This window comes from Ochotona curzoniae, unplaced genomic scaffold (genome assembly GCF_017591425.1).
Source record: "Ochotona curzoniae isolate NIBS_2020 unplaced genomic scaffold, NIBS_Ocur_1.0 scaffold_4701, whole genome shotgun sequence".
Taxonomy (NCBI): Eukaryota; Metazoa; Chordata; class Mammalia; order Lagomorpha; family Ochotonidae; genus Ochotona; species Ochotona curzoniae.
Genome location: NW_024467122.1, coordinates 15,787,496 through 15,801,352, shown reverse-complemented (window position 1 = coordinate 15,801,352; position 13,857 = coordinate 15,787,496). Strand labels below are relative to the sequence as shown.

The 13,857-nt window shown below is 53.8% G+C and overlaps 1 protein-coding gene across 1 annotated transcript in view; it reads left to right on the top strand.

The window, feature by feature from the left end:
- The first annotated feature begins 3,793 nt into the window (after positions 1-3,793).
- Positions 3,794-13,857, top strand: part of PELI2 (pellino E3 ubiquitin protein ligase family member 2) — a 101,103-nt gene continuing 91,039 nt past the window's right edge. Inside the window, exon 1 of the mRNA XM_040968488.1 lies at positions 3,794-4,174. Within this exon, the coding sequence (XP_040824422.1) occupies positions 4,098-4,174 (77 nt within the window). The 5' untranslated portion in view covers positions 3,794-4,097. The remainder of the gene's footprint in view (positions 4,175-13,857) is intronic.

The following is a 13,857-nucleotide window of genomic DNA, read 5'->3' as shown; positions in this document are numbered from 1 at the left end:
TTACACATGTTTATACTTTTTGATGTAATGATTTCGCTCATGGAAATCTAGTTCTGTGATATTATAGCAGCTAGATAATTGTTTATTACTTATAACAGTAAAAAAGGATTCTTCCAACTGTTGCATGAGGGCAGAGTGGCTAATAAATGCCAGATCTCTTGATGAAATGACAAAAGTGTTTGCCAAGTTTAACTGACAAGAGGAAATGGCTCATAAAAAGGCAAGGTAAGTGTTGAAAAGGGTAATTGTATCCAGTCTTTCAACTCTGTCAAAGTTAAAACTTAAAGAAAAAAATGAAAGAAACATGCAAAAACAATAAAAACATTACTTCTGGATAAGAAGAGAATGGGTGATTTAAACAAGATTTTGAAAAAGTCCCTTCCCTTTCATGTTTTCCAAACTTTTGATGAAATGTTCATATTACTCCCTGAATCAGAAAACAAAATGATACCATTTCCAAAATAAAATATGATCCCAGTTTCCATGAAACGACGTGCCTTGATCATCTTGTCCAAATACACATTTTCAAAGTTTTTATTCTTTGTAAACACAGATGCGTGAAATAAAAAAATGTTGTTACTGGACTGGTGCCGAGGGATAGTATGCCAAGCTTTTACCTGCAGCACTGGCATCTCATATGGGAGCAGGTCCAAGTCCTGGCCACCCTGCTTCCGGCCCAGCTCACCGTTTATGGGCTGGGAAAGCAGTGGAGAATGGCCCAAAGTTCTTGGGCCTCTCCACCCATGTGGGAGACCTGGAGGAAATTTCTGGCTCTTGTTTCTGATGGGCCTTTCAGCTATTTGAGGAGTGGTGAACTGGTGGATGAAAGATCTCTTTCTCTCCTTCTCTTCGTAAATTTGCCTTTCAACAAACAACAACAAAAAAATCTTTTTAACATTAAAAAAAGTTGAGTTACTAAAATGTAGATTCTTCATACAAAAATATGGCAAGTTCAGCCAATTTTATGGAAGTGTGATTAAGAAAAATGTTAAATTTCCCACTAAATCTTGTACTTCTCATACAAAAGAGCAGGACAGAATGAGGAGATAAATCAAAATAATGCCTCACCTTATTTACTTGTGAACCCATGCCTTCTGGCAGCCTAAGGAAGAGCCTCTCCCAGGGAGGATGTGCCCAGGGAGGGGGCAAACGTGTGATGCCAACAGGGGTGTCAGGGCCACCAGGACACCCAAACCCACCCTGGCCTTCAGTGAGGCTGGCAGATGGCATAGCCAGATTGTCCCACCGGCCTGGAGCTACAAACTAAAGCAATTACAACAAGGGGACAGATCCCTGCTACAGACAGATTCGGAGTATCACCTGGGGAGGGGGGTGTCGGATTCTAATTTTTGTTCAACTTGGGAGCTAGCTGATAGTTGATGAGGGAAAGGGTAGAGACCCCTGCAAAGACTTACATCACCAATTCTCCAAGTCCCCCAGTCCACCCCGCCGAGCCAAGCTCCCAGCCTTGCCATCTGATCCCGTCTGAGCACTCACTGTGTTTCCTTGAAACCTAACACAACCCAAGAGTGCGGATCGTGATGCCACCTCAAAATTAGCCTTGCGTTTGGGGATGTGGGGGGCATGCCGTGTTTAAAAGGGAAAGCAAAACATATACAAACAAGAAAGAAAACAGAAAGCTGACAGTGAATTGGTAACAAAGAACAGGGGAGTGTTTGCAAAATCACGGAGTTAAAAGCACACACCTAAATCATATGGTGACAGACGGAGAGGAGGGGCACGTGCTCCCTTGAGATGGCACTGGCCAGCAACCACGCCCATCCCCCTTTCCAGCTGCAAGCCGGCCTCTCCTATTCCTGCATCAGATCAATAGAATTTCCCTTCCCAGTGGGAAGCTTTCAGGGCACTGAGTGGTTCACAGAACTGATGGGCTTGTTAGCCCTGAGCCGCGCTGGATAAAAAGCCTCCGTTGATGCCACTGATAGAAACACTCCCTGTAAGCCGCACCTCCTGCAAGTCACTCTGGTAAACACTGCTCAACTGCGCGCAGAGACGCGGAGGGAGAGGAGAAAAGAGTTGTCCCTCTGAAAGTCAGGGGCTTCCCGGGGGTGGGGGGCTGTAGCGAGAACCCAGGGTCTTTCCACTCTGGGATGTCCCCTATGGGAAACTCTCAGCCTAGCATCTGGAACTGACTAGGAGGTTAATAAATATTTGTTTCCATCTCCCTAAGAGCAGATGCAGAGCACAGCGAGGAGGAAATGGAGCCAGAACTGTGTAATGCAATGCACAAAAGCACAGCATGCCGGGGAGGAGAGGGAGGAGGGGTTGGGGAAGGGACGTTGTGGTAGGAAGAGAGCCAGCCTGGAGAAGTCCCCCGACCCCAGAACTGTGCTCCTGCAGAGCGGTTCTGAGGGGGTCACACACCTGTGCGGCTGATCAGCACAGAGTCCGCTGGCATCCATTCATTAGGCAGAAATTCACACATTCACAGGGAGATCAGGAAAGAGAAAGAATTCAGGGCTTTAGCAAGGGATTGTTGGTTTAAACTACCGCAGATGTTAAAAACTCACAGAAAATGACAGAATATGCGAGGCATGCAACATGGCTATATTCGGGTTAAGTAAGGAATTTCTATGATTAGCTGATAATCAACTAACTGATCGAATCTACTCCTGACTTGCCAAGGATGTGGCTTTTGGGGGAGGAGGAGAATTTATTTCTAAAGCCATAATTAAAAACATCAGTTAGTAACCAAAGCAAAAAAAACTTGATGCGCCGTGACGCGTCGCGACAGCACAGTTGGCTCCTGGTGGGTAGCGTGTCACACAGAGTTCTCCAAAGTCCAACAGCAGGTTCCCACTGCAAGTATTATCATGAATTATCATCCTGTCTTATTCCTTAGGGTCATAGGCTGTTGGTTGTTTACACCTAGGGCAGCATGTATTTCTTTAAATACTTAACAGCCTTGAAAAGGAGAGACTGGCACAATAATAGGTAAGAGTTTCTACCCGGAGCTCAAAAGTTGAAACAATTTATGTTGTATGATGGAGAACAGCCGTCGGTAAACTCAGTTTTCAATAATTTAAAGCCACAGTAGTGACTACTTGAAAACATACTGCATTGATAACTCCTGGTGGTGCTAAAAGAACCCTTCCATTCACTGAAACATCCGGCCAGGTAGTTTCCTCTCAAATTCCTCAGGGGCCTCGAGCAGGGCACAGCTTAGATGGATCAGAGGTGAGTTGGAAAAAAAATTTTTTTTCCCTTTCCTTCCCCTCCAGCCCTGCAGCGCGCTGCTGAGGACACCCGGGGTGGCTCCGTCGTGCGCCTTGGCCGGGTGAGCCTAACACCTCCAGGGCGCTTCCAGGGACTTCGCACCCACGAACTAAACCCTGCGCTTTCCCAGAAACCGTGCAGCTGCGGGAAGAGGGGAATGCCCAGGTATGTAGGTGCGCGGACTCGGTGATAGCACGCAGGAACACACCCACCTCTTCCACCCTCACCCCGATTTCCAGTCGGGGAAGCCCGGCCGACGCGCTTCCGCGAGCTGCGCCCGAGAAAGAGCGGCTGGCCTCAGGACCCCACACTCCAAATTTAGGGAAGAGAGCGAGCAGAGGAAAAAAAAAAAAAAAAAAACAGAGCTGCTCCTTTAAGAACTTCCTTTTCCCTTTTACTCTATGTTTACATAACACGGGGGCCGGCGGCCGGGGGGCGGGGAGTGGGCGCGGGCGGACCCCGCGCCGGGGAGGGGCGCCCCGCGGGCCGAGGGGCGGGGCGGCTCCCACCTGCCCGCCCCGCGCGCGGCCCCCGCCCCTCCCGCGCTCGCTCTTCGGCTCGTTCTCTCGCTCGCTCCCTCCCGCGGGGCTTCGGCGACGGCGTCGGCGGCACGGGCAGGTCCGCCCGGGCCCCGGTCCCATTTGTTGCTCGGAGCGGCCGCTGCGTGCGGAAGCTCCGGAGAGCCCGGCGGGGCAGCCGCGCAGCCACGAAGCAGCAGCCGTGGGACCGGCAGCCCCGCGCCCCCTTTGGCACCGTGCCCTTCCCCGGGGCGCCCCCCTTTCTCGGGATGGGATTGTAGCGGCGGCACGGACTCGGCGGGGATCGCGGTGGAGACGGTGGCGGCGGCCGAGCGGGACTCCATGTTTTCCCCCGACCCGGAGGAACCGTGCGCCCCCAATAAGGAGGCGGTGAAATACGGGGAGCTGGTGGTCCTGGGGTGAGTTTGGAGGCAGTGGGGGGAACCTTGGCCCGGGGCCGCGGGTCGGGCGGCGCGACGGTTGGGAGAACTCGGGGGCGGGGGCACGGAGGACCGTTGGGGAGCTCTCGAGGGGAGGTGGAGGGAACCGGGCTCCGGGCGCGGGATGCCCTCCATCGGGCGCGCGGGGCGCTGCGGAGGGCGCCGGGATGTGCCGGGCGCGCGGAGGAAGTGAAAGCCGCGGCGGGAGCGGGCGTGGGGGGGGGTGGTGTTCGGCCGCTTGGCAAGGGCAGGAGGCCTGACTTCCCACGCGCTGCGTGCAGCAAGCAACCCCGGGTGCAGGCGCAGCCCACGCGGACACCTTGCGGGAGGGATCCCGTGTGTGTGTGTGTGTGTGTGTGTGTCGGGGGGTGCTCTGCAGACCCTGGGCCTCGGCTCCGCTCCCAGCCTCCCAACTCGGCGCGCGGTGTTCTGTGGGCTCGAGCCGCGAGGACCACGGGACTGCGGCCCGTGTGCGCATTGTTATGGTGATCGCCGCCACGGGCAGCCACGGGCAGCCCAGGGCAGTGTGAACTGCCTGTGACCCGGGCGGGCCCTGCGCTTTCCCCCACGCACCCAGAGGTGGAGCGGGGGAGTCCGCATCCCCCGCGGGGCTGCTCCCGCAGCGTCCGGTGCAGGGAGAGGGGGGGTCCCCGGGCTCGGTCTCTCCATGCCCCAGGCCGGCGGGAAGCGGCGCCAGCCTTGCCACCCGGGCTCAGGGGGGCTCCCGCTCCGCTGGTGAAAATCCACTTTTAAAAGATGGTAATTATCTACCAAGGCGAAGCGGCAGCAATTAGAGACTTCATCTACTTCCTGAGTTTTCCTTGTGACATGTCTATTGTTTACCCCGCGGTGAGCCAGGAGAGAGGCTTCCCGGGATTAAAGCTCTGGCAAAGTGGGCAGCGAACACGCCAAGCCGAGCCGGGGCGGGGGCGGGGTGCGCGCGTGAAAACTAGCAGACGGCGGCGACACGGGTTCAGTGCTGCAGAGATGGGGTTCCCTTCCAGTCTCCTCTCCCCCCTCCACCTCCCACTTTGGGCACGTGGCCCCTGGGGACCTGCGCTTTTTGTCCTCCTCTTTTTCAAGACCTGGGAGCCTCCTGGGCGCCCAGAGGTGCGTGCCACACAATGACCAGTTTCACGGAAAAAAAAAAACCAACCAAAAAAACAAAACAAAACAAAACAAAAAAAACTAGCTCAGGAAACTTCGATAAGCTATTCTGGACAACTAAGTACCCGTACCTGATATAAGTGTTGACTTAAAGAATCATTGTAAAGGGAGGAGGTTTTTAAGAAAAGTTTCTAGACTCAGTTTGCTTCCCGGGCTCGGTCACTCTGCTGTGCTGGTGGTGGTCAGTGGGCACGGAACCAGAAGTGTCACTACCTTGCTGACGACGCTATCTGCTCACCTGCCTCTTAATGGCACTTTGTTGCAAGGACCAATGTCAAGGTTGGGTGGCAGGAGGCATTTGGGTGGGTGTAGGGATGGGAAGAGACACCGATTTCCTCTGCCTTAAGGTGTAGCAACAGCGTTTGTTTTTTCTTTTTAATGTGAAGTGTGTGTGTGTGTGTGTGTGTGTGTGTGTGTGTGTGTGTGTGTGTGTCTGGCTCCAAGGTACCTTTTACTCTGGATCTTGACCCAGAGGCTTACCTTAGGCCAGGACGTGGATGCCCTGATTGGCTTAAGGTTGTGATGCTGCCACCACACACTGTGATGGGGAGAAGCAGTGAAGAGTGCGGGCTGGGAGAGGTTTTGTCTTCCAGGCTGGATGCACAAGGGGGCCAGGAGCCACAGAAGGGGTTTCTGGCCCATTCGGCCATCACTGCAGGCTTGCTTGGAAGTCTGTAGGTAGTATGCACACGCCCCGCACAGGCTTGGCAATGTGCTAGTGTCTTCCAGGAAACAAGTACAACACTGTGGGTCCCTGGGCAGTGCTTCAGACCCCGCCCATGGGGGTTCCTGGAGCACTTGCAGTACAGCAGTGCCCTTGAGGCCTTGGTGACCCAAGGGTGAACCTGGACAGCAGGCACAGAGCAGGGGATGTGGGTGAGCCGAAGAGCGAGAGACAAGGTGTGCTGTTGCCAGATTGGAACCACAAGGTCATTAACAGAGAGGGAACTGTCTTCAGGCATGCAGGAAGTCAGTGTACGCACAGCCCTCTTTTTCAACCATATTCGTGGGGAACCCGAGGCTCCCAGAAGGAAAGGGGTTTTGCTCAAGTTCATGGTTGTCGCAGGGTGTTGGAGATGAGTTCGTTTTGCTGCCTCTTGCTTGGCGACCAGGAAGGGTCTGCGACGAAGGATGCTGAGAGAGGATTATTTCTCTTGAGCGTGTGGAGCACCTGCATGAGAGTGGGTAAAGTGCTGAGCAAGCAGGTGGATTGTGAGAGGTCCTTGTTAGGTCACACCCTACCTCCAGGACTTGGGGCACCCGCTCCCCTCTTGCAGCGGCATACCCCTTCCGTTACAGGCTCAGGCTGAAATCTTTCCTGAAGTTGAAAGAATGGCCGATGTTGATAGAAGTTTTTGCTTGTCAAAAGGCCTTTATTAAACAAACAAACAAAAAGAGGTGAGTGACTGTTCTCTCTCTGTCTCTCTCTCTCTCTGCTTTGTTCTGTGGGCTGACCTCAGAGCTGTCTGTGTGAGGGCCACCAACGGCTTTCTGGAAGCACTGGTGGCGTGCAATTGTCTCCTGCCTCCAGCCTCTTGGTGTCATAGCGCAGTGGCCACCCTGTGGTGCATGTGGGCTAGCAGGGAATGCAGAAACGAACCAAATGTCTGTCTAACCCTCAAACCTTTTTTTTTTTCTTGCTCTAAGTTTAAAACTTGGCTGAAGGTTTTAATTTGGGGAAGTGGCTCAGGATTAGAGAGACAGAGAAAGGAGGGAGAGGACAGATTGCCCTATGGGATGGGAAAAGTCTGAATTGAAGTCCTGCCCTCTTGGCTTTGGCCTTGTCGTTCGCCTTGGTTCCTAGCTCCCTCCGTCTGTGTGATCAGCAGTAACAGAGTCGCACTGGACTAGGCCATCCTCAGGGACTCTTGCCCCGTGCACTCATTTTGTTGGTTGATTCTAATGTAGAAAATGTCCCTATGTTAGATACTGTGATGTTAGTGTGTGTGTGTCTGTGTGTATTCTTTTTTTAAAATTAATTAATTAATTTGGTTACATGCAGAGAGGAGTTACAGAAAGAAAGAGCTTCTGTGCGCTGCTACACTCCCCAAGGAGCTGCAACCTGTGTGTATTCTTGAAGTGATGGTGCAGATGAGAGCAGATCCTGAGCTTTAATAAGAGACAAGACCGCTGCTTGTGATTCTTGTGATGTGTCCCAGTCAGGCTTTGTAAGAAAGTTGGGCTCACTGGTGTTAGAGTACACGCAAGGGTGTTCCAACTTGGTCAAACTTGTGCTGTTTGCAGTTTAGAGAAGATGGTGATATTCTGAAACCAGGCTGAGTGGGCTGAACCAGCCTAATGATGTGTAGGCCCTCAGGCCATCCTGGCTGGGTCCCTGTGTCCAGGGCCCATGGTTCCTAGCCTGGCACAGGGCTCCGTTCCTCAGGCTGCCCTGGCTGGGTTCAGTGGGCAGCATGACACTCCGTGGTAACTGATGGCCTGTGGTATTGACTGGAGATACCTGGCTTGCTCTCGGTTCCCGGTTCCCATCACTCCACAGTTTGAGTAGGTGGCAGGTGTTCCGAGGCTTTGTGTTTTTAGGTGATGCTTCGCCATGAGTTTCTGCTGTGTGTCTCAGCCAAGGGCTGGTAACCCAGGATCCGCAGGAGGAATTCCAGCACCCCTTCGACCAGGACCAGTATGGGAGAAAAGTGCATTATTTATTCTTACAGCGCTCAAGCTGAGGACCCAGCATCCTGCACCCTGAGGCTAAGCAGCAAAAAGTCTTGCTGCGAGATGGGCCATCCAGTGTCTTAGTCCAGATGTGCACATATGGTCTTACTGGCATTGACAACTGCTGTGGTGGCTAAATGGATCCGATGTCATTGGCAGTAATCCTTTATATGTTGGCTTAAGTCATTTAAAAACATGGCTCTGAGAAGGGCCTGGTGGGCTTCGCCCGCCCGACTGCCAACAAGCCCTTGGCCCTGGAGGTGGTTTGGAGCTGAGTGTGGATAATGAGCTGTGGATGGGTCCTGGAGAGGGGGCGGGTCCTGGCTTTGTTGCTTTGGGAGATTGGGCATTCCCTCAGATAACAACGAAATGGTGCTTGTGGAGCTTGGGGACGTGAGTGTCCCCAGCTGGTGTGTGCTGTTGCCTGTCATTCCTTAGCACCCTAGGCCTCTGCCCAGCCCAGGGCCCACCCATCGGAGGTCCCCAGAAAGCCTTCAAATTCAGCCCCATTGCTTTTCTTTCTTTCACCCTTCACTCTGTTTTAGACCCAGACACTTCTAACACTAGTATGTTTTCAAGACTGAGAGCCCTTTGATATTTTTTTTCTCCCCTGTTAAATAAAACAAGATCTTAGCGTCACTCAGCTTGTGGGGTGATGTGCAGGGCTGGGCCCTGAGGGTGTGGGCTCAGGCTGCCACTGCAGGCTGCCAAGGCCAGGGATGTGGCTGGCTTTGGGTTGCTATATTTGCCTTTGCTAACTTTAGCCTTGTTTGGGGTGTGTGGCTGTCTGCGCTGCCCCGCGGTTTCTGGTCTGGCTTTTCCCAGTCTCGTTTGCCGTCCCTGCAATGCATGGGCCGAGACCGAAGCCCACACCAGCACTTTGCACTCCTGGGTGTATTTCCCCACATGCTGACAGTGTGGGTGCTGCTCTCCACCAGATAACCTAACACCAGCTTGACATGGCTCCCAGCAGTTTTTACCAGATGTGTCTTATTCAGAGGAGGACATGTGTGCGGGAAGGCCGCAGTAGCATCGCATGACAGGTGCTGCGGTCACAGGAGCCCAGCGCTGTCCCACAGGGACTAGTGGCTTTGCCTCTGCTGTGTGTGTGGCAGGTAGGAGTGTGACCTCGCTGAAGTTGGGGTTAGCTTTTGAGTGCCAACAGTGGACCTCATTGGTATGGGAGGGTAAGCCGTCCTCCTGTTTGATTTACAGAGGGTTTTTTTTTTTTTTTTGAATGTGTGGCAATCTGTTTTATCGAAAGGAAAGCGAGAGTTAGAAAGATTCAGGTCTTTGGCTCTTTCCAAGTTTATTGCCACCATCTTGGGGAAAGTACAGAGTCGAAAATGCTTCTTCTTAGCTTTGTCCAGGTCAGCCATTTCCAGCTGCCGTCTTAGCCGCTTATGTGTGTCCATCTGTCCTAAGTTGCATGGCCAGAAATTTGTGATACACAATGAACTGACTCGGGGATGCCCCTTGAATACTGTTTTCATCCTTACGCATCCCATAGAGGAGGATGAGGCCAGCAATTGATTCATTCGATGAGTAGCTATTTGGAGACCCAGCTCTAGGCTCTGGGATGAGGCAGGCATGTTCCGCACCCCCGATAAATCACTCTTCCAGTGCCTGTGACAGCTGCCTAGATGGGTACTTACTCCCCCCAAACGTTTGCATTTCTGTGAGATACTGTGCTGTGTTCTAAAGGACGCAGGTGGTGGTTCCTGCTGCCCGAGTGGAAGGCCGCGACAGGCAGGTATGTGAGCGGGGACCTCCAGCCCCGTGCCAGCGTGAGATGGAGACAGCTGGGATGCGTGTGAGAGGGGAAGAGTACAGAGTGTTCTTAGAGCTGGAGTGTGCTGGACTGTTGTCGGGAGTAGGGAAGGCTCCCTTGGATCCCAAGAGGAGGGTGGGAGGTGGTTGAGCAAAGTGACCTGAGAGATAGGGATGGGGCCGGTGGGTTCTTGGGAGGAGCCCCGCCTTTCTCTCAGGGCAGGGGAGAGGGGAGCAGGGTTTTCAGGAGCCAGAGGGGAGTGGAGAGGGCACTTACAGAGATGGAGGCCGAGAAGAAGGGCTGTGAGCCCCATGGCAGGTGGCTGGCTGCACCTTACTCGTTCCTGTTGTCTGGGAAACTGACATGTACACCTTGGGGCCCATCCCAGGTGACCCCAGCATTTCAGCCTGTGAGTTAGGAAGAACTGGCTGAAGATCAGCGCTACTCCGCTCCACGCCCCACCGCGACCTCCCTGACTGCCCCTGAGGTGCTTACCCTGAGAGGTGAGCAGGCCAACAGGTAAATGAAATGTGCCACCTGGAAGACTTGGCATATAAGCAGGAAATATGTGAGCAGATGAGCAGGCCAGGATGGGGAGGTGGGAGAACGCTGGGTGGGGGTACCAGGTGGTGGGGCCTTTAAGAGATTAATCAGGATTCACCAAGGGTCCCATGAACTTCCAGAGTCCCCAGCTTTCTCCCAGATTTCTGTAGACAGGGGGTTCTGTTCTTAGAGCCCGAAGTTGCTGAGGAGGCTGTCTGTGAACAGCTCCCCCAAGGATAGAAATGTGTGTGAAAATAGGAGGCTGAATAGTCAGGGTCCCTGGGCATACCTGCTTGGGTCCCCTGTGCCATGTGCTGAGTGGCATGGCCACCCTGTGGTTCTCCATCCAGGGTCGTGGGCACCCCAGAACCCTGCTCCTCCTGGAGGCCTGGCTGGGTTCTCCACCAGCCTGTTTGTTGCACTGTTGCGGCTTTGGAAGCCAGGTGAGCAGCCCTTGGGGCCCAAGCCAGTGGCTCTCCAAAAAGCCGAACTTGCACTTCCTCAGGTCAGCTCTTCTGTTTGCAAATCATCTCACTGTCACTTTGTCACCTGCGGGACAGCTCTGCCTGGAAGGGAAGCTGGCCATCCATTGTGATGCCTCTGGCTGCTCCGAGCCGTGCCACCACAGCACTGAGGGCCTATACTCAGGAATGCCTGGTGACCTGGGAGTGCCTGGAATGGCAAGTCTGGTCTGTCTGCGTGCAGGGCGGTCTGAGCTGGAGAGGGGAGCCCACTGTGGGCCCCAGAGGTAGTGGAGGCGCCACTCCACCTCCCCAACATCCACTGGCCCCACACGTCTCACTCTCCAACACTGTTGTTTTGCTCATGTAGAATGTATCACTGGGATTAGAAATCAGTATTTGAAGCTTTGTGCTTCTGTTTGAATTATCCCCAGCATCACTGGTCAGAGCGGCCCTGGGTGAAGAGGCTTTTGGCTGTCCCTAAGCTCTGCCTGCTGTCCCCTGCACCCAGAAACCCCTGATTGCAATGAGCAGCGGCCTCAGCTGATCGCTCTTCTGCCGCCGGGACCACAGGCACGGAGGAGGAGTGTGCTTGCCCGTCAGGGCCCGTTCTTGCTGTGGCACACGGCCCGCGGCGTGGCCCTGCTTGGCTGTCCTCCTGTCCACGCAGCATTGATCAGCAGCTCCAGCACCTTCAGGGAGGTTTGCACACCCTCAGCTCCCGGGTTTCTGTCCCTGCCTGCTGTCCAGGAGACCCGGCTTGGCGGCTGTGTTGCCGAGTGGGGGTGGGATCAGATGAGAAGCAAGTGGGTGTAGCCTTTCCTGGCGGGTTAGCAGGAGACTCCCTGCTGCCCTCTGCCCAGGTGTGGGATGATGTTGGGATCCACCGTGGCTGGGCCCTGTGGTGGAAGCGGGGCTTGCTGGCGCTGTGCCCTCACAGGCACTGGGTGGCTAAGGCAGCAGAAATATGTTTTCTTTCAGTGCCAGGGGTAGAAGTGCAGGGTGAAGGTGCTGGCAGGTTCTCTGTGCAGGCCTCTCTCCTGGCATGCAGGTGGCTTTCTCCTGGTGTCTTGTTTCTTGCTGTGTGCTCTTGGTATTTTCACCTCTGCTTGTAAGGAGACCAGGCAGCATGGGTCAGGGTCCACTGAGTGGCCTGCTTTCACCCCTGCTGCTTCAAAGAGTGCTGCTCCAGATGGCGCCTGGAACTCCTAAGGAGCTAGGGCCTCGAGCTGTGGATGCCGTGGGGCCTGTGGCTCCACTGCAACACCTCCTTCCGAGGCAGCTGACTGCCCGTACGAAGAAGGCTGAGCCCCGTGCCCAAGCCGGGGGCCCTCGAGGGCAAGTACGCAGACAGCCCTGCCGTCCCAGCTGCCTGGCTGAGGCAGGCCCAGGAAGTCAGCTTGGAACCTGCGGCCCCTGGCTGCCCCAGGCCACCAGCCAGTAGAGTGAGGTGAATCCTGTCTGGCAGGTGCAGCCCCTGAGTGGACACTGAGCACGTGGCCCGTGGTGCCGTGCTAAGCCAGGGTTCGGGGTGTTTAGCTGCACAGCACCATCTGCTCAGCTGTGGTCCACCTTGATTGTATGTCTTGACAAAGGAGGAAATTGAGTTTTTGCTTAGTTGCCTTTTTTTTTTTTTAATTTCTATTAAGTTACTGGTTATTCTGACAGGCACAGGTGTGTGGCCTTTTGAATGCGTGCTTCCAGACATTAAGTCCTGTGTGGTCTGAGGTCCTAGCTACTGAAGGCGTCCGGGCAATAGTGTCATCATCGCTGTGTCAGCCGCATGTCTGTCTGCATTCGTCCGTCTCCACGATCAGTGTTATTCTTTCCTGAAATTCATGGCGGGCCAGCTTACCAGGATCCTGTGGATTGGGATGTTAAGCGGCTTTCATCCATGACAGCTGATGTGCCACAAGATTGCTGGGCTCTTCAAGGTCAGCTGGTGTGAAATAAGAGAGCTGAGGTTCGAGTGACGAAAGTGATTCAACCCGGCATGCTGTGGGTCCTGGGTCATGTGGGGACCAGAGAGTTTTGTTTTCGAAAGGTTTGTTTATTGTACCTGAAAGCCAGAGTTACTGAGAAAGAACGGGGTGAGGAGACAGAGAGAGAACTTTCATCTGCAGATTCCCTTCCCAAATTATGGCTGTTGCCAGAACTGGGTGGATCTGAAGCCAGGAGCTAAGAGCAGCTTCTGTGTCTCCCACATGGTTACAGAGGTCCAGGGACTTGAGCCATACTCTGCTTCTTTCTCAGGCCATAATCAGGGAGCTGGATGGGGAGTAGAGCAGCCAGGGCATAAACAGGAGCCCACATGGGATGCCAGCACTGCAGGCCGAGGATTAAGGTACTATACCACCACGCTGTTATACTTGTCTGCAAGCATCGGCACCAAGAAGGAGTAGTTTCTGAAAGGCTTTCCATAAAGTCCAGTTCAGCTTGCAAGATAATCCTGTGTCTGGTGCAGAGCGAGTGATGGCAGAGCTGGCTCGTGCATGGTACATTCTGGGCTGGACCAGTGCTATCTCTATAGAAAGAGGTGGTGGTGACCATGGCACTGCTACTGACCACCTGCTTTGTCCCCAGGGTGGAGGGGCTCATCATAAAGTGCCATCCTAGAGAGAGGGGAAAAAGAGTCTCCTAATAACCAAAGTGTCCACATTTTCTATTTGGGGAATTTCAATGTTTTCCACCTTTTAATTGTATATTTTTAGAACTTTTGTGTTTTTATTAGAAAGAAAGATGCCTTACCTATTAGCTCACACAGCAAATACCACACTGGCTAGTGCTGGAAGCTCAGAGCTCAGTCTGAGTGTCCCACGTGGGTGACAGGACCCACCTGTTTGAGCTATTATCTGCTACCTGCCTGTCTCATGCCAAGTTGCACATCAGCGGGAGGCTGGCACTGGGAGCAGAGCAGGGCCTGGAGTCCAGACACTGTTGTCCAGCGTGGGGGTGTCCCAAGTGGTGTTATTGCTGTGCCAGTCACCCAGCCCTGAAGGGCTAGAAAGTATAAAGGGCATTTGCATTCGAAATGTATCCACTAAGGA